The 19,904-nt window shown below is 44.0% G+C and overlaps 1 protein-coding gene and 1 pseudogene across 1 annotated transcript; one reads left to right on the forward strand and one right to left on the reverse strand.

The window, feature by feature from the left end:
• Window positions 1-1,464: 1,464 nt before the first annotated feature.
• On the forward strand, window positions 1,465-4,738 carry LOC123402003. The gene is made up of 6 exons (XM_045095854.1): window positions 1,465-1,631; window positions 2,034-2,158; window positions 2,771-3,276; window positions 3,375-3,548; window positions 3,843-3,981; window positions 4,319-4,738. Exons 1-6 carry the CDS (start codon window positions 1,557-1,559, stop codon window positions 4,359-4,361), a joined length of 1,062 nt encoding a protein of 353 aa, XP_044951789.1. The 5' UTR covers window positions 1,465-1,556; the 3' UTR covers window positions 4,362-4,738.
• An 11,330-nt stretch (window positions 4,739-16,068) lies between these two features.
• On the reverse strand, window positions 16,069-19,719 carry LOC123405591 (annotated as a pseudogene).
• Between the last annotated feature and the right edge of the window lie 185 nt (window positions 19,720-19,904).

Raw genomic sequence — 19,904 nt, forward strand, 5'->3', positions numbered from 1 at the left:
GGTTCTTGGCTTTCTTCTTCCTATTGTGCCTTCTAGTTCCCCAGGCAGTGGTTGTTGGTGCGCGCAGGCTCTTGAAAGCTAAGGCCGAGGGAGGATGCGAGATGTTTTTTTGGGTCCATTTGTAGTCAATTCTCCCATTGGGCCTTGGTTTCTTGTGTGTGGACCTATATCATGCTACCGCAAGCCCCGAGTTCGATCGTCCCGTTTCACTGCAGGACTTGATGGGTTCTACCGCAAAACAATGTCATGAGTTAGGCCTCATACGCGGAACAGACCGCGGGAACTATTTATCACATTATGGAATTGAAGAAGGATCGGTCACCGAACCGTTCTACTAATCAAGCCGGCCCACTAGCACATAGAGAAATAGAAAAATAGAAGAAAATAAGGGCACGAGGTGATTCAAACCTAGGTCGTCTCGATAGCACATAGATGCGCGTGCCACTGCGCCACTCTCGGATTTGTGTTCATGCAAGAATCACACTCTATTTGAGGTAAAATACCGGAGATTTTTTATGTTTCCTTTTTTCTTGTTTTCTTTTATTTCTTTATTTTTTTTCTCCATCTTCTTTACATTCTTCCTTGCATTTTGTTTCTTATTTTTTGTTTTCTTGCTGTTTGTTTGATTTCCTTTTTTGTTTGTTTTTTTCCTTCTCCATCTTTTGTTTTTTGTTTTTTCTTGTCTTTGTTTTCGTTTCCACTCTAAATTTTTGTATATGTCAAAAACATTTTTAATAAGTGATCAACACTTTTTTTATACACGTTCAAGTTCAGCATTGCCGAGTACTTATTTAATATTTTTAAAATACTTATTCAACATTTAATACCTATTCAATATTTTTCAGATACATGATCAACATTTTCCAAATACTCGTTCAACATTTTGTAATACTTATTCAACATTTTTAAATACTTGTTCAACATTTTTAATACCTATTCCACATTTTCAAATACTTGTTCAACATTTTTAATACTTATTGAACATTTTCAAATACTTGTTCAACATTATTCAAATAGTTATTCCATTTTTTTATACATGATCAACATTGTTTTTCAAATACTTGTTCAACATTTTTAAAATACTTGTTCAACATCTTTTTTCAAATGCTTGATTAACATTTTTATATGGATGGTCAACATTTTTTAAAATACTTCTTCAATATTTTTCAAATACCTATTCAACAGTATTCAAATACTTGTCCAAAAAGATTCAAATAATTTCTCAACATTTTTCAAATATTTAAATAGAGTGTATTTTTATAATACATACATTCAGAATATTTCAAACTATAAATAAACAATAGTAAAAAAAAACAGGGAACAGAAAACGTAAGAAAAACGAAAAAAGGAGGCTCTGTCCTGCCTTGCTGATGGGCGGGGCCATCTAGGCCCCCCCTTCAGCGAGGGGTTCCTCCACTAGTGACGGTTCGTCGACTTGTGGACGGCGGCGTGTTTTACTGGACTGGAGGCGCCTTTCCTTTTTTTTCCTCCTCTTCGTTCGTGGGAAGGCGCAGCAGGTCGGAGGAGGAAGCCGTGAGAAGTTGGCGAGAGAGGAGATGGGGAAGGGCGGGGAGCTGTGGGACGACTCGGCGCTGGTGGACGCCTTCGACCACGCCATCGCCACCTACAAGGTACGCGCCCTCGCCCCCCCTTTCATCCCCTGTCCCTTTCCGGATTTGGTACCTCGTCGCCGCCGCTAGGGTTTAGGGTTTGGGGAGCTTACTCGCGGTCCGAGTTGGAGCATCTGGAGTAGGTCCGCGTGTTGGTTTGGTGGCCAGGATTGGGGCCGGATGGATTCCTCTGTCGAGTTCGTTCGCCGCTGTGCACTAGTACGAGTACAGCTTAACTGTAACGGTGCCATTTTTGTTTCATGATAGATTTAGTTTTCTGTGCATTTCTCTCTGGTTAGATGAATAGCTCGATTAAATTTCCTCCTTTACTTGTTATGTGGAAGAACGCAGGGGTTCTCCCGCATTTATGTGAATAGTTGGCTGCTCGTTCGCATTGTGCTAATTGATTGTGATGGCTTGTAGGCAATGCATGGCAAGAACAAGCAAGCTGCTCCATCTGAGATACAAGAGTCAGAAGATGTAGCTGCTTCTGCTGCCATTGCCGCTGCTGTTGCAGAAGAACCTGTCTCTACTGAAGTAGCAGATGAGTAAGTAGACTGATGCTTGTCGCTTCAGTTAATATGTTTTCCTGTTTTACTGGTATGACAGTGATTATTCTGTGCAAAGATAGCAATTCTATAAGTTACTCAGCTTGCTTATTAAAACTCGAGTCTGTAGAAACTAGAAAGAATGGTGCTACGTTCCTGTCTAACTGTCTTTTTCTCTGTGTGTTTCTTTTAGAACTTGACTTTTATTAATGGGAAGAGTTTAAGTGTGGAATTCATGTTATGGAACCGTCAACCAGTTATACATGTGTGGTTAGAATTAACGATTTAAGCTAGTACCAATTCTGGATGAACCTGTTGCTGGAGATATCGATTTCCAGCTATATATCTAGCGACTCCTCGCTAAATTCTCCAGTCTGTTGTTTCAAGCCTCGGAGTGATTACTCTGAATCTATTTCAGTGAAATGAGAATTTCAAACTTCAAATTTCCTTTTGTTTTAAAAATGTATTAAGAGGTGTAATGGCCTAATGTGTGCCTGTTTTTCTATCTGAACTAGTTTTATCCTTTCCATTCACATTTGTCAATAATTTATACAATTTTAAATTCTTGTTTTATTGTCCTAGAATTGATGAAGTATTGCTTTGTTTGTGAAGGCAAACAAATAAAAATGACAGCTGCACTAACTTACCCGTTGGTCCTGCGGAGACACCACAGCAGCCCTGTGAAGAAAGAAAGACTGATGAGCAAGCTCCTCTTCAAGAAACTGATCTGGAAAAGGAGATAAATGTCTCTGAATCTAAGACATGCTTCTCAGATGCCACCAATACTGAGGGAAAGGATAGCTCAAACCAGCAGACAGGGGACTACAATGAATTACTCAGGAAGTACTATGAACTTGAGGTGCAAAGCCAGAAAGTTCTTGAGCAATTACATCAGACAAATTACTGGAATTATCAAACCCCTGAACAATCTTCAGCATACCAACAGCAAGTTCCTGCTTACATTGCCACAGCACCAGACCCAATCTCTTCAACCGCTCAAACCTCATGCTGCTCCTTGAATGTTCCCATGGTTTCAATCTCCTGCTGTTCAACTGGCCAACAAAGTGGCGATTCCACTGCCATGCCACCTAGTGGAGGCTGCAGCATATCATTCACTTGTAAGTGCCTAGTTTGGTTAACCCTATATCCTTGTTTTCTTCATCTATTACAGAGCTTTTATCCATGTTCCCATCGCTATGGACTACATGATTTGCAGGTGATCATTGCCCTGGAGCAAGCACTACATATCCTACTGGTGCAGCCTTCACGCAGCTCCCAGCTAAGGTATCTACTGGCGATGATCAAGTTGCTAAGGCTGCAATGATGACTGCTGAAGGTGCCGTGAATTTCATGAAAAGTACAATATCTGGAGATGCTGCCTCCTTTCCAAGTAAGCATTTTCCCTCATATGAAGTGCTGGTAGTTCTACTACTGTGCTTGTTCTGTGGATATCTCAAAGTTCTGTCTTAAAAGAATGCAATAGCTAGTTTATCCTCTAGCACTCCTAATTTCCACTTTTCAACTGTATATCGGTTTGGTACGACATTTTGTGCATGTTTCTTCAATGTAAAGGCCGACATTTAATTGTGTGGATGTACATCAACTTGAGATCATAACATGCTAATACATTTCATAGCACATATATATTTAATTTATCTCACAAGACACCTCTTCTCTTGATTAGATATTGTAAATGAAGGTGGAATTGCAAGGGAGAATAACACAACTGTGGGCATGAACCTGAATTTAGACACCACAGGAGCAGACAGTGATCTTGCTGTCGTACTGAATGCATGGTATACAGCAGGGTTTTACACTGGCAGGTAACCCTTGACCTCTCGATCCATAGTCCTCGCAGCAATTTACTTTGTGGTCGTCTACATTTACTTTGTGATTCTCTTTTGGCACTTGGTTATTCTCCTTCCATAATGAAGAGAAACATGTGGCTCGCTTTGTTGGCTTAGCACAGTTTGTATTGGGTGCCAATTAACAAGAGCTGAATTAAGTGAAGAAATTTCGTGCTTGTACTTCACACTTTTCTTGCACCTGCAACTCAACCAATTGTCTTTAGTACCTGCACACTGGACTTTTCATCTACGTATTGGCTCATTCCATTTTGCCCCATGTTTTGTCATTAATCTGAAGTCTGTTTTTCTACAGGTACCTCATGCAGAAATCAATGAAAAATCCCCGAGAAAATTGAGCGTCAAAAGCCATATATATAGAGGCTCACCAACAACCCCTTTCACATCGGGAAGAACTGAGATATGCTCTCAAATTATGATGGAACTGAACATGCTGATGGAGTTCTGCAAACACTGTTTTATGCTAGCCAGTACTTTTTCAAGCAAGTATTAGGGTATTCTTACATATGAATATGAATATGCTGTTATTTGCAGTAAGTGCTTGTTTGGATAGGTAAGGATTGGCTCAACCCCTTCGATTGGCAGGAATTGTTGCCTGCCTATTTAACTAAGTTCCAGATGGGTAACGATGACGACGCATTCATGACCGTGTTGCCCAAATTTGTGAAATACCCACTATCAATATATATTAGCTGAATCCATTTCTCCAATGTAACGAAAATTGTACTTCCTCCATCCCAAAATAACTGTCTCAAGCTTAGTACAAATTTGTATTAGAGCTAGTACAAAGTTGAGACACTCTACTCTCTTCAGGTAGCCATTTGTGCCATGTGCATAGCTTTCATCAGCACCTGCACTTGGCAGCTTCTAGTTATGACAGGGACGTAGAAGTCAGCCAAATTCGACCAGAAACGTTTTGGCTTTGACGATCTGTCCATGTAATGTGGCGGTAGTAGGACGGCACACATACTAGACAAATTATAACTTAGCCCTTTTCCATTTTTAATGGTTGGCAGATTATAGCATTTATAGCAACACACCCTACACATACAAGTCTACGAGTATAGCAGCGAAAAAGTCTACGAGTATAGCAGCGAAAAGTAAAGACATGCATATGTAAACGCAAAGATTGACATGGTGATTTTGGCGTGGCTCCGATTGTTGGGGAACGTTGCATGAGAAACAAAAAATTTCCTACGCACACGAAGACCTATCATGATGATGATCATCTATGAGAGGGAGATCGGATCTACATATCCTTGTAGATTGCTAAGCGGGAAGCGTTAAGAAACGCGGTTGATGTAGTGGAACGTCTTCGCGATCCAAATCGCCGCCGTCCCACGATCCGTCCCGATCTAGTACCGAACGGACGACACCTCCGCGTTCAGCACACATACAGCTCGATGAGGATCTCTGCCTTCTTGATCCAGCAAGAGAGACGGGGAAGTAGATGAGTTCTCCGGCAGCGTGACGGCGCGCCGGTGATGGTGGTGATATATTCCTGCAGGGCTTCGCCTAAGCACCGCAGAAATCCGATCTAAAGGAAGAACTACGAACTAAAGGAGAGGGTTGCACGTGGCTGAAATTGTGTCTCAAAAACCCTCAACCTCTAGTATATATAGGAGGAGGAAGGAGGCATCCTTTCCCACCAAGGGAAACCCCTTGGGGTCGGCCGAACCAAAGGACTTGGATTACGACTCCTTCCTAAATTGTCCACCTCTTTTGGATTTTCCATGTTTTTCCACATGGACTTTCTTTGGTTGACTAGACAGCCCACTAAGAGCTATTCACTACTAGAAAAAGGCCTGCTAGTGGCACACCTGTTTTGGCTACTAATGGCGCGCTACAGGTAGTGCGCCACTAGCATCACGCCATTAGAATTTTTTACTAATGGCGCACCAGGCAGTGCGCCATTAGTATAGACCATGGTGCTTCATTAGTATACCTCCCAGGGCATATATACTAATGGCGCACCAGGCAGTGCGCCATTAGTATAGCCCATGATGCTCCATTAGTATGCCTCCCAGGGCATATATACTAATGGCGCACCAGACAGTGCGCCATTAGTATAGCCCATGGTGCTAGTATCTGGTATTCTGGCATATATATGTTTTGTTTTAAAACCACAAATTCAACAGCACATAACATATATATCAAATATATAATCTTTACCTAATAATAAAGAGGCTATTGCTTCCGTCAGAAAACCCACCGCTGCCGTTTTTTAAAAAGCCCCTGTCTTTTAGGTAATTAAACCCGCAGTACCTTTTTATGTGTTACGAACAGGAAAACGTTTCATTTTTACATAGAGCCCCCTATGGCATTGGATAAGAGAAACGCATCTGGGCTGACAGAAAATGCACGAGTGGGCTATCGCTTCTGTGCTCATAATCCCACATCGATACTTCACAGATAATTTCATCACTTTATATACATGCGCCTTGGTGATTTTACAAGAGGCAACAGAAATCAACAGAGGAACAAATTCGAGAAGAAGAAATTGAGATGACGCGAACAGAGGTGGAGCCGCGAGACAGAGGGGGCTCGGGGCGAAGGAAAGGGGTTGGCGCCGGCGATGCATACGTGGACGTGGGGGCGTCGGGGGTTAGAGGATTCAGGCAACCGGCGGGGTAAGTCTTGCCGGAGACTGGCCCCGTAGACCGACCTCGCAACAGCACACCATGGGAGTGTTGGAATTATGCCCTAGAGGCAATAATAAATATAGTTATTATTATAATTCCTGTATCAAGATAATCGTTTATTATCCATGCTATAATTGTATTGAATGAAGACTTATATACATGTGTGGATACATAGACAAAACACTGTCCCTAGCAAGCCTCTAGTTGGCTAGCCAGTTGATCAAAGATAGTCAGGGTCTTCTGATTATGTATAAGGTGTTGTTGCTTGATAATTGGATCACGTCATTAGGATAATCACGTGATGGACTAGACCCAAACTAATAGACGTAGCATGTTGATCGTGTCATTTTGTTGCTACTGTTTTCTGCGTGTCAAGTATTTGTTCCTATGACCATGAGATCATATAAATCACTGACATCGGAGGAATGCTTTGTGTGTATCAAATGTCGCAACGTAACTGGGTGACTATAAAGATGCTTTACAGATATATCTGAAGGTGTTCGTTGAGTTAGTATGGATCGAGACTGGGATTTGTCACTCCGTGTGACGGAGAGGTATCTCGGGGCCCACTCGGTAATACAACATCACACACAAGCCTTGCAAGCAATGTGACTTAGTGTAAGTTGCGGGATCTTGTATTACGGAACGAGTAAAGAGACTTGCCGGTAAACGAGATTGAAATAGGTATGCGGATACTGACGATCGAATCTCGGGCAAGTAACATACCGAAGGACAAAGGGAATGACATACGGGATTATATGAATCCTTGGCACTGAGGTTCAAACGATAAGATCTTCGTAGAATATGTGGGATCCAATATGGGCATCCAGGTCTCGCTATTGTATATTGACTGAGGAGTCACTCGGGTCATGTCTGCATAGTTCTCGAACCCGCAGGGTGTGCACACTTAAGGTTCGACGTTGTTTTATGCGTATTTGAGTTATATGGTTGGTTACCGAATGTTGTTCTGAGTCCCGAATGAGATCACGGACGTCACGAGGGTTTCCGGAATGGTTCGGAAACGAAGATTGATATATAGGATGACCTCATTTGATTACCGGAAGGTTTTCGGAGTTACCGGGAATGTACTGGGAATGACGAATGGGTTCCGGGTGTTCACCGGGGGGGGGGGGCAACCCACCCCGGGGAAGCCCATAGGCCTTGGTGGTGGCGCACCAGCCCTTGGTGGGCTGGTGGGACAGCCCAAGAAGGCTCTATGCGCCAAGGATAGAAAATCAAAGAGAAAGAAAAAAGAAGGAGGTGGGAAAGGAGAGAAGGACTCCACTTTCCAATCCTAGTTGGACTAGGATTGGAGGAGGACTCCTCCTCCCTTGGTGGCGCAGCCCTTGGGGCTCCTTGAGCCTCAAGGGAAGCCTCCCCTCCCTCATCCTATATATATGGAGCAATTAGGGCTGATTTGAGACAACTTTTCAAAGGCAGCCCGACCACATACCTCCACGGTTTTACCTCTAGATCGCGTTTCTGCGGAGCTCGGGCGGAGCTCTGCCGAGATCAGATCACCACCAACCTCCGGAGCGCCGTCACGCTGCCGGAGAACTCATCTACCTCTCCGTCTCTCTTGCTGGATCAAGAAGGCCGAGATCATCGTCGAGCTGTACGAGTGCTGAACGCGGAGGTGCCGTCCGTTCGGCACTAGATCGTGGGACGGATCGCGGGACGGTTCGTGGGACGGTTCGCGGGGCGGATCGAGGGACGTGAGGACGTTCCACTACATCAACCGCGTTCACTAACGCTTCTGCTGTGCGATCTACAAGGGTACGTAGATCGGAAATCCCCTCTCGTAGATGGACATCACCATGATAGGTCTTCGTGCGCGTAGGAAAATTTTTGTTTCCCATGCGACGTTTCCCAACAGTGGCATCATGAGCTAGGTTCATGCATAGATGTCTTCTTGAGTAGAACACAAAAGTTTTTGTGGGCGGTGATGTGCGTTTTGCTGCCCTCCTTAGTCTTTTCTTGATTCCGCGGTATTGTTGGATTGAAGCGGCTTGGACCGACATTACTCGTACGATTACGAGAGACTAGTTTCATCGCTACGAGTAACCCTTGCTCAAAGATGACTGGCAAGTGTCGGTTTCTCCAACTTTAGTTGAATCGGATTTGACCGAGGAGGTCCTTGTATAAGGTTAAATAGCAATTCATATATCTCCGTTGTGGTGTTTGCGTAAGTAAGATGCGATCCTACTAGATACCCATGGTCACCACGTAAAACATGCAACAACAAAATTAGAGGACGTCTAACTTGTTTTTGCAGGGTATGCTTGTGATGTGATATGGCCAACGATGTGATGTGATATATTGGATGTATGAGATGATCATGTTGTAATAGATAATATCGACTTGCACATCGATGGTACGACAACCGGCACGAGCCATAGGGTTGTCTTTAAACTAACGTTTGTGCTTGCAGATGCGTTTACTATTTTGCTAGGATGTAGCTTTAGTAGTAATAGCATGAGTAGCACGACAACCCTGATGGCGACACGTTGATGGAGATCATGGTGTGGCGCCGGTGACAAGAAGATCGTGCCGGTGCTTTGGTGATGGAGATCAAGGAGCACGTGATGATGGCCATATCATGTCACTTATGAATTGCATGTGATGTTAATCCTTTTATGCACCTTATTTTGCTTAGAACGACGGTAGCATTATGAGGTGATCTCTCACTAAAATTTCAAGACGAAATTGTGTTCTCCCCAACTGTGCACCGTTGCTACAGTTCGTCATTTCGAGACACCACGTGATGATCGGGTGTGATAGACTCAACGTTCACATACAACGGGTGCAAAACAGTTGCACACGCGGAACACTCGGGTTAAGCTTGACGAGCCTAGCATGTGCAGACATGGCCTCGGAACACATGAGACCGAAAGGTTGATCATGAATCATATAGATGATATGATTAGCATAGGGATGCTTACCACTGAAACTATACTCAACTCACGTGATGATCGTACTTGAGCTAGTGTAAGTGGGTCATGAACCACTCAAATGACTAGAGAGATGTACTTTTTGAGTGGGAGTTTAGCAAATAATTTGATTAAGTTAAACTCTAATTATCTTGAACATAGTCTAAGTCCACTTTAAATATATTTGTGTTGTAGATCATGGCTCACGCAACAATCACCCTGAATTTTAGTACGTTCCTAGAGAAAGCTAAGTTGAAAGATGATGTAAGCAACTTTGTAGACTGGGCTCGTAATCTTAAGTTGATCCTACAAGCTAGGAAGAAGGATTATGTCCTTAATGCTGCGCTAGGAGATTAACCACCTGCTACGAATGACCAGGATGCTAAGAACGCTTGGTTAACACGTAAGGAGGACTACTCGGTAGTTAAATGTGCAGTCTTGTATGGCTTAGAACCGGGACTTCAACATCGCTTTGAGCGTCATGGAGCATATGAGATGTTTCAGGAGTTGAAGTTTATCTTTCAGAAGAACGCCCGGATCGAGAGGTATGAGACCTCCGATAAATTCTATGCTTGCAAGATGGAGGAGAATTCGTCTGTCAGTGAACATGTGCTCAAAATGTGTGGGTACTCAAACCGTCTAGCTGAGCTGGGGATTGAACTCCCGCAACAGGCGATCACTAACAGAATTCTTCAATCACTGCCGCCAAGCTATAAGGGCTTTGTGTTGAAATACAACATGCAAGGGATGAACAAGTCACCCGACGAGTTGTTTGCGATGCTGAAAGTCGCAGAGTCTGAACTCCGTAAAGAACATCAAGTGTTGATGGTGAATAAGACCACTAGTTTCAAGAGAAACGACAAAGGCAAGAAGGGTAATTCAAAGAAGAGCGGCAAGTCTGTTGCCAATCCGACGAAGAAACCCAAAGCTGGACCTAAGCCTGAAACAGAGTGCTACTATTGCAAGGGTATGGGTAACTGGAAGCGCAACTGCCCCAAGTATCTGGCTGATAAGAAGACGGCCAAAGAAAAATCAGGTATATTTGATATACATGTTATTGATGTGTGCTTAACCAGCTCTCGTAGTAGTGCCTGCGTATTCGATACCGGTTCTGTTGCTCATATTTGCAACTCGAAACAGGAACTGCGGAATAGGCTAGGTTGGCGAAACATGAAGTGACGATGCGCGTAGGAAATGGTTCCAAGGTTGATGCAATCGCCGTCGGCACAGTTTCACTTCAGTTACCATCGGGATTAGTTATGAACTTGAATAATTGTTATTTAGTGCCTGCGTTGAGCATGAACATTATATCTGGATCTTGTTTATTGCGAGAAGGTTACTCTTTTAAGTCAGAGAATAATGGTTGTTCTATTTCTATGAGTAACATCTTTTATGGTCATGCACCCAATGTGAGAGGATTGTTCATATTGAATCTTGATAGTGATAATACACATATACATAATAGTGAGACCAAAAGAGTTAGAGTTAACAATGATAGCGCCATATTCTTGTGGCACTGCCGCTTAGGTCATATTGGTGTAAAGCGCATGAAGAAACTCCATACTGATGGACTTTTGGAGTCACTTGACTTTGATTCACTTGACACGTGCGAACCATGCCTCATGGGCAAGATGACTAAAACTCCGTTCTCCGGAACAATGGAGCGTGCCAGTGACTTGTTGGAAATCATACATACCGATGTGTGCGGTCCGATGAGCGTAGAGGCATGCAGCGGATATCGTTATTTTCTCACCTTCACTGACGATTTGAGTAGATATGGTTATGTCTACTTAATGAAGCACAAGTCTGAAACATTTGAAAAGTTCAAGCAATTTCAGAGTGAAGTTGAAAATCATCGTAACAAGAAGATCAAGTTCCTACGGTGTGATCGTGGGGGTGAATATCTGAGTTTCGAGTTTGGTGCTCACTTAAGACAATGTGGAATTGTTTCGCAGTTGACACCGCCTGGAACACCACAGCGTAATGGTGTGTCCGAACGTCGTAATCGTACTTTATTAGAGATGGTGCGATCTATGATGTCTCTTACCGATTTGCCATTATCATTTTGGGGTTATGCATTAGACACAACTGCATTCACTTTAAATAGGGCACCATCAAAATCCGTTGAGACGACACCATACGAACTGTGGTATGGCAAAAGGCCAAAGTTGTCGTTTCTTAAAGTTTGGGGATGTGATGCTTATGTCAAAAAGCTTCAGCCTGAAAAGCTGGAACCCAAAGCGGAAAAGTGCATCTTCATAGGTTACCCAAAAGAGACAGTTGGGTACACCTTCTATCTCAAATCCGAGGGCAAAGTGTTTGTTGCTAAAAACGGAGCTTTTCTCGAGAAGGAGTTTCTCGAGAGAGAATTGAGTGGGAGGAAGATAGAACTTGATGAGGTTGTCGAACCTCTCATCCCTCTGGATGGTGGCGCAGGGCAAGGGGAAACCCCTGTCGTTGCGACGCCGGTTAAGGAGGAAGTTAATGATGATGATCATGAAACTCCGGTTCAAGTTCCTATCGAACCACGCAGGTCGACGAGACCACGTGCTGCTCCAGAGTGGTACGGTAATCCCGTTTTGTCAATCATGTTGTTAGACAACAATGAACCTGCAAATTATGAAGAAGCAATGGTGGGCCCAGATTCCAACAAATGGCTGGAGGCCATGAAGTCCGAGATAGGATCCATGTATGAAAACAAAGCGTGGACTTTGGAAGTACTACCCGAGGGCCGCAAGGCCATTCAGAACAAATGGATCTTTAAGAAGAAGACGGACGCTGACGGCAATGTGACCGTTTATAAAGCTCGACTTGTGGCAAAGGGTTTTTCACAAGTTCAAGGAGTTGACTACGATGAGACATTCTCACCCGTAGCGATGCTTAAGTCCGTCAGAATCATGTTAGCAATAGCTGCATTTTTCGATTATGAAATCTGGCAGATGGATGTCAAAACGGCGTTCCTCAATGGTTTCCTTAAGGAAGAGTTGTATATGATGCAACCCGAAGGTTTTGTCGATCCTAAGAATGCTAACAAGGTATGCAAGCTCCAGCGATCCATTTATGGACTGGTGCAAGCATCTCGGAGTTGGAACAAACGCTTTGATGAGGTGATCAAAGCATTTGGGTTTATACAAGTGGTTGGAGAATCTTGTATTTACAAGAAAGTGAGTGGGAGCTCTGTGGCGTTTCTAATATTATATGTGGATGACATATTGCTGATTGGAAACAACGTAGAGTTTTTGGAGAGCATAAAGGATTACTTGAATAAAAGTTTCTCTATGAAGGACCTAGGAGAAGCTGCTTACATTCTAGGCATTAAGATCTACAGGGATAGATCGAAACGCGTGATAGGACTTTCACAAAGCACATACCTTGATAAAGTTTTGAAGAGGTTCAAAATGGAACAGTCCAAGAAAGGGTTCTTGTCGGTTTTACAAGGTACGAGATTGAGTAAGACTCAGTGCCCAACAACTGATAAAGATAGAGAGCATATGAGCACCGTGCCCTATGCTTCAGCCATAGGATCTATCATGTATGCAATGTTGTGCACTAGACCGGACGTTAGCCTGGCCATAAGTATGGCAGGCAGGTTCGAGAGTAATCCAGGAGTGGATCACTGGACAACGGTCAAGAATATCCTGAAGTACCTGAAAAGGACTAAGGAGATGTTTCTCGTGTATGGAGGTGACGAAGAGCTCGCCGTAAAGGGTTACGTCGATGCAAGCTTTGACACATATCCGGACGACTCTAAGTCGCAGACCGGATACGTATTTATTCTTAATGGGGGTGCGGTAAGCTGGTGCAGTTCCAAGCAAAGCGTCGTAGCAGATTCCACATGTGAAGCGGAGTACATGGCTGCCTCGGAGGCGGCTAAGGAGGGTGTCTCGATGAAGCAGTTCATGACGGATCTTGGAGTGGTGCCAAGCGCACTGGATCCAATAACCTTGTTCTGTGACAACACGGGTGCCATTGCCTTAGCAAAGGAACCACGGTTTCACAAGAAGACCAGACACATCAAACGACGCTTCAACCTCATCCGCGACTACGTCGAAGGGGAGGACGTAAATATATGCAAAGTGCACACGGATCTGAATGTAGCAGACCCGCTGACTAAACCTCTTCCACGGGCAAAGCATGATCAACACCAGAACTGTATGGGTGTTAGATTTATTACAATGTAATTCGCATGATGATGTGAGGGCTAGATTATTGACTCTAGTGCGAGTGGGAGACTGTTGGAATTATGCCCTAGAGGCAATAATAAATATAGTTATTATTATAATTCCTGTATCAAGATAATCGTTTATTATCCATGCTATAATTGTATTGAATGAAGACTTATATACATGTGTGGATACATAGACAAAACACTGTCCCTAGCAAGCCTCTAGTTGGCTAGCCAGTTGATCAAAGATAGTCAGGTTCTTCTGATTATGTACAAGGTGTTGTTGCTTGATAACTGGATCACGTCATTAGGAGAATCACGTGATGGACTAGACCCAAACTAATAGACGTAGCATGTTGATCGTGTCATTTTGTTGCTACTATTTTCTGCGTGTCAAGTATTTGTTCCTATGACCATGAGATCATATAACTCACTGACGCCGGAGGAATGCTTTGTGTGTATCAAACGTCGTAACGTAACTGGGTGACTATAAAGATGCTCTACAGGTATATCCGAAGGTGTTCGTTGAGTTAGTATGGATCGAGACCGGGATTTGTCACTCCGTGTGACGGAGAGGTATCTCGGGGCCCACTCGGTAATACAACATCACACACAAGCCTTGCAAGCAATGTGACTTAGTGTAAGTTGCGGGATCTTGTATTACGGAACGAGTAAAGAGACTTGCCGGTAAACGAGATTGAAATAGGTATGCGGATACTGACGATCGAATCTCGGGCAAGTAACATACCGAATGACAAAGGGAATGACATACGGGATTATATGAATCCTTGGCACTGAGGTTCAAACGATAATATCTTCGTAGAATATGTGGGATCCAATATGGGCATCCAGGTCCCGCTATTGGATATTGACCGAGGAGTCACTCGGGTCATGTCTGCATATTTCTCGAACCCGCAGGGTGTGCACACTTAAGGTTCGACGTTGTTTTATGCATATTTGAGTTATATGGTTGGTTACCGAATGTTGTTCGGAGTCCCGGATGAGATCACGGACGTCACGAGGGTTTCCAGAATGGTCCGGAAACGAAGATTGATATATAGGATGACCTCATTTGATTACCGGAAGGTTTTCGGAGTTACCGGGAATGTACCGGGAATGACGAATGGGTTCCGGGTGTTCACCGGGGGGGGGGGGCAACCCACCCCGGGGAAGCCCATAGGCCTTGGGGGTGGCGCACCAGCCCTTGGTGGGCTGGTGGGACAGCCCAAGAAGGCTCTATGCGCCAAGGATAGAAAATCAAAGAGAAAGAAAAAAAGGAGGTGGGAAAGGAGAGAAGGACTCCACTTTCCAATCCTAGTTGGACTAGGATTGGAGGAGGACTCCTCCTCCCTTGGTGGCGCAGCCCTTGGGGCTCCTTGAGCCTCAAGGCAAGCCTCCCCTCCCTCCTCCTATATATATGGAGCAATTAGGGCTGATTTGAGACAACTTTTCAAAGGCAGCCCGACCACATACCTCCACGGTTTTACCTCGATCGAGTTTCTGCGGAGCTCGGGCGGAGCCCTGCCGAGATCAGATCACCAGCAACCTCCGGAGCGCCGTCACGCTGCCGGAGAACTCATCTACCTCTCCGTCTCTCTTGCTGGATCAAGAAGGCCGAGATCATCGTCGAGCTGTACGTGTGCTGAACGCGGAGGTGCCGTCCGTTCGGTACTAGATCGTGGGACGGATCGCGGGACGGTTCGTGGGACGGTTCGCGGGGCGGATCGAGGGACGTGAGGACGTTCCACTACATCAACCGCGTTCACTAACGCTTCTGCTGTGCGACCTACAAGGATACGTAGATCGAAAATCCCCTCTCGTGGATGGACATCACCATGATAGGTCTTCGTGCGCGTAGGAAAAATTTTGTTTCCCATGCGACGTTTCCCAACAGGGAGGTGGCGAGGTGCAGAGGCGGGAGGCGAGTGCGGGCACCATTGGAAGGGGGGAGTCGGGGAGATTGGGATCCTGTGGGGCTCTCTCCCCTACCGGCGCGAGGTGGAGGAGAGGAGGGGGGCTGGGGATCGGGCTAGGTTAGGGGATTTAGGAGTGGGTAAGGCTGGACCTTGGCACGCCTAATGGGTTGTGCACTACTACTCTCTCTCTCTCCTTTAATTTCTTTCTCTAAATTCTTTAATTAAAAATATGTGGTATTATTTTTTCCCGTTGCAACGCACGGGTCCTTTTGCTAGTACATAATATGTGCCCAATAGTTTTACTGATCCACAACACATAACATATATGCAAAGTTGCATAACAAATTTCATGATCCATATATCAAAATTCCATAGCATCCATACATCCAAAATTCCATAGCATCCATATATACATATAGTTCCATAGCATCCATACATACATAGCTTCATATCTTATAGTACTGCAAACTTCATATTTTCGAAAATGCAAATGCATGCAAATGGAAAACACGGCATGACAAGAAAGTTCTTTGTCCAACCCTCGTCCTGGCTTATTCTCCTTGTTGGCGCCTTTGAAGATATTATGATCCTCCTCAAAGTCAAGGAACTCTAAATAGCAGACAGGACCACACAAAGCGAAGGCCGTATACTTGAAGATTCTTGCCGAAAGATATGATCCAATTTGGGAGCCACACATGTAGCGTTTAAAAGTCATGCATAACATCATCATCAGTCACCTGAAATAAGATGACTTGTCAAGCAATGAAAACCTCTTGTATAATGTTAGGGAACTAAGATTAAACTTTTATCATCTGGTAGAAAAAAAATCTAACCTCAGATATATGTCTACAGCAGGCTCATGACATCATGATATAGGTAGCTGCATAGATCCATGAATCTCTTAATCGTACGTTCAGGCATGGTATATATGCTACAAAATTATTATTTAAGGGACACTTTCTACCATCTAAAATATAGAATAAATATTCAGCAAGATAGTTAACTCACATATGAAATACTCCAATACAAAGAGGCTGCATAGAGAAGGAAAATAACAGAACTAAAACTTAAATGGACATACTAACAGATGATATCACCTAGATAAGAAATTCTTACATGCATCGAGACAAATGTAGATAGGAGAAGAATGATATGAGAACCAAGCTCGCCAATTACAAATTCCATACCTCCAAAATTAGCATTAAAACCACACAAAGCAAAGGAACATGACCATCAAAACAGTGGGGAATTCGTACATCGATCATCGCTTGCCGAAGACCATCGCGGAGGAGGTTGCTATTGCTGAAGTAGAACCGTTGCCTCGCCGCGGCGGCTTATTGTCCGAGCTAGCACTCATATATAGCTTTGGTGGCTTATGATATTGGGAAATCAAACTGTCAGTTATTGAATTTGTTGGTTGTTTCCTACACAAAATTCCTCTTTGTATTGTTTACACGTTTATTTGTGTACAGTGGTTATAAATCAAGATTCAATAACGGAGGAAAATGATGTACGTGGTTGTACAGGAGGATCCCCATAACCCGGGTATAGAAGATTTTCCTGCGTGTTAGGATAACAAACTTTAGCATAAACACTTGATTTTCACTCGGATATGTAACTCAATGTCACAAACAGACATTAAACCTCCCTTTCTCATATTCAAGTTGAAAGAGCGAGACTGAACAATGCTCAATGCCCAGAGAAATCTCTCATGGTCAGGGGCAAGCCGCTTTAGCTTGAGAGGGATTGCTTTATGCTGGACATTACCCATCAAGCTAGTGTTAGAGGTATCCAAGCCAGCAAAGTGGATAAAATAGCACAAAAGTGTACCCAGTGTTTCTGCCAAAAAATCAACTGCTCGCTGCTGGTGTTTTAACATCTCTGAGGACAAATCTTCATCTTCCAGTTCCATAAGATCCTCCTGCAAGCCAGGTAGATAAATACTCAAGCTCATTCAAAATTGTGAGAAGCTTCCATCTGAAAAGAAAGTCAAAGCAGGAGTTCCGTTTTAGTTAGCTATAGGGTACCTTAGGTGCCAGAAGCAAGCTGGTGCATTCATCACCACTAGGCAAAAAATCACCGTATGACTGCCAAAAGCTGTTTTCTACATCAAATGCATAGAGAAGAAGGCAGGCTAATCTTAAATCCCAATCTGTCTGCACGAAAATAAAAAACACATTAGTCTGCAGTCTACATCCCTATTGATTACTGAAGCTTTGTCACTGAAATGAACGGAGAAAACAGGATTCATCAAGTATTGGGAGTGATATAATTCCCTCTGCTCCAATTTAACAGTAAGGATGATTTAACAGTCAAATTGCTCGAGTCTCAATTAGGCAGGCTCTTTAGCACTCATGTTGTACAAGTTTACACCATAAAAAAATATGGAACTGAAGAACAAACATAAAAGCTCAGCTTCAACACATCGGAACTAGAATCTTTCCAAGGTGTTTCACATAACCAAACAAATAAAATTATTTGATGTAAGAACCCCGTAAGTGGTTAGCAAACTGACCAGTATAACAGAGCTGCCCATAAAATACACAAGAAACCAGGGGAAAACAATAGTTTGATTTCCGTTTTCACAACATAACAGCTCATCCATTTACCTCGGGATTCGTTGACTCGATGATATCGAATATAGGATGTCCTAGTGGGATAATGTCAGGAAAGAACATCCAAGGATGGTTTTTAGTTATAGTCAGCATGAGCTCCAACGGGATCTCCATTATCACCTGGTACGGAATAAACGGACTTAGTACATCGGTGAAGAAAATTCTATCCCCTCCGCAAAGAAATATAAGAGCGTTTAGATCACTGCTTTAGCATATGTGCAACTTGAAACATGGACATTGGCAGGAACTGGAAACTGACCCTGGCTCGGCGGAGCGGCTCGATGTCCCGGGAGGCGTAGACGCCCATGCCGTCGGGCCCCTCGAGGAACTCGACCCCGTAGGCGCGCGCATCATCCGGGCGTACCCGATCCGGTAGAAGTCCGGGTCGGCCGCCTCCATCTGCACACAAACACATTGCCCAAGCAGCGTCAGCGAGGGAGGGAGCGGCACAGCGCAATGCCACGGGAGGCAGACCCACCTCGTCTGGGTAGGGCTCTTCCTCCTGCGGCGGGTCGAGGAGCCTGAGCGGCGGCGCCTTGTACTCTTCCACGGCCGCGGCGGCGGCCTCCTTCACCGGCGCGGGGGGCGGGTCGCGGAGGCGCGGGCGGCCGGCGTGCGGGGGGAGGGAGAGGAGGAGGCGACGGGTGGCGGCGAAGCGGCGGGGAGGGAAGGTCGGGGCGGGGGAGCAGGAGAGGGGAAGGTCGATCCGGTCTTGGCTGTGCGAGGGGCTGCTAAATGGCGCAATTGTGGTGCTCCATTAGTAGTTTTGTAAAAATAATAATAATAATAATAATGACGTACTGAGTGAGTGATGCGTCATTACTAGCTACTAATAGAGCGCTCGTGCGTTGTCACAGGCTTTTGAAACAAATTAAAATATTGATAAAAGATTCTATGCCTATGCGTGGCTTTAGGAAAATGTTGGTTCTCAACTGATTCTCGACAAACGGTATGACTTGTATGTTTTCATCTTCTTTTGTTTTAACTTGTCATTACACTTCATATATGTATTGATTTTTTGTCATCAAGACACGCCTAATAATATTTTGTTCATGGGACAGTAAATTAGGAAGAGGTTGTCCAAGCCAATATCATCATGATAAATAAAATTACTCTAATGTATTATATACATTGAGAAGGGGTGACACGCATGCGAGCATATATCGTTTAATGCATGTAAACAGTGGCGGAGCTAGACAAAAATGGATGGGGGGCGAAACGTAAAATACAAGGGTTTAGGGGGGCCAAAAGCTAAAAAATCTCATATAAACCCTCACATATTTTTCTTCTTCACTAATTGATTCAATGTTGGGGGGGCCACAGCCCCCCAGGACACTACATAGCTCCGCCGTTGCATGTAAATGATTGAGGCCAAAATAAAATTTTGATTGGAAATTGAGAATGTAATGTAAAGCTATCTTACTTCATTGTGTTATTAACTGTAGATATTGCATAAATAAATGGTGGTAACAAAGTCTAGATCAGAGTTGGTGGGGGCAACAAAGAAGTTCTGCCTCTCAGTGATGTGCATTGCAAGGAACCTCCAACAAAGTCTTGATCACAATCCTTCCCAGGAGGAGCCAACAAGTATGATAATTCTTCTGGGCGTAATA

This window comes from Hordeum vulgare, chromosome 6H (assembly GCF_904849725.1).
Source record: "Hordeum vulgare subsp. vulgare chromosome 6H, MorexV3_pseudomolecules_assembly, whole genome shotgun sequence".
Lineage (NCBI taxonomy): Eukaryota > Viridiplantae > Streptophyta > Magnoliopsida > Poales > Poaceae > Hordeum > Hordeum vulgare.

What these genes read in the sequence shown, in the direction of transcription:
- LOC123402003 (XM_045095854.1), top strand. Translation starts at nt 1,557, where the DNA reads ATGGGGAAGGGCGGGGAGCTGTGGGACGACTCGGCGCTGGTGGACGCC. An exon ending in CTGCAGCATATCATTCACTT is followed by an intron (nt 3,277 to 3,374) that starts GTAAGTGCCTAG and finishes CATGATTTGCAG; the next exon opens with GTGATCATTGCCCTGGAGCA. An exon ending in AGATGCTGCCTCCTTTCCAA is followed by an intron (nt 3,549 to 3,842) that starts GTAAGCATTTTC and finishes TCTCTTGATTAG; the next exon opens with ATATTGTAAATGAAGGTGGA.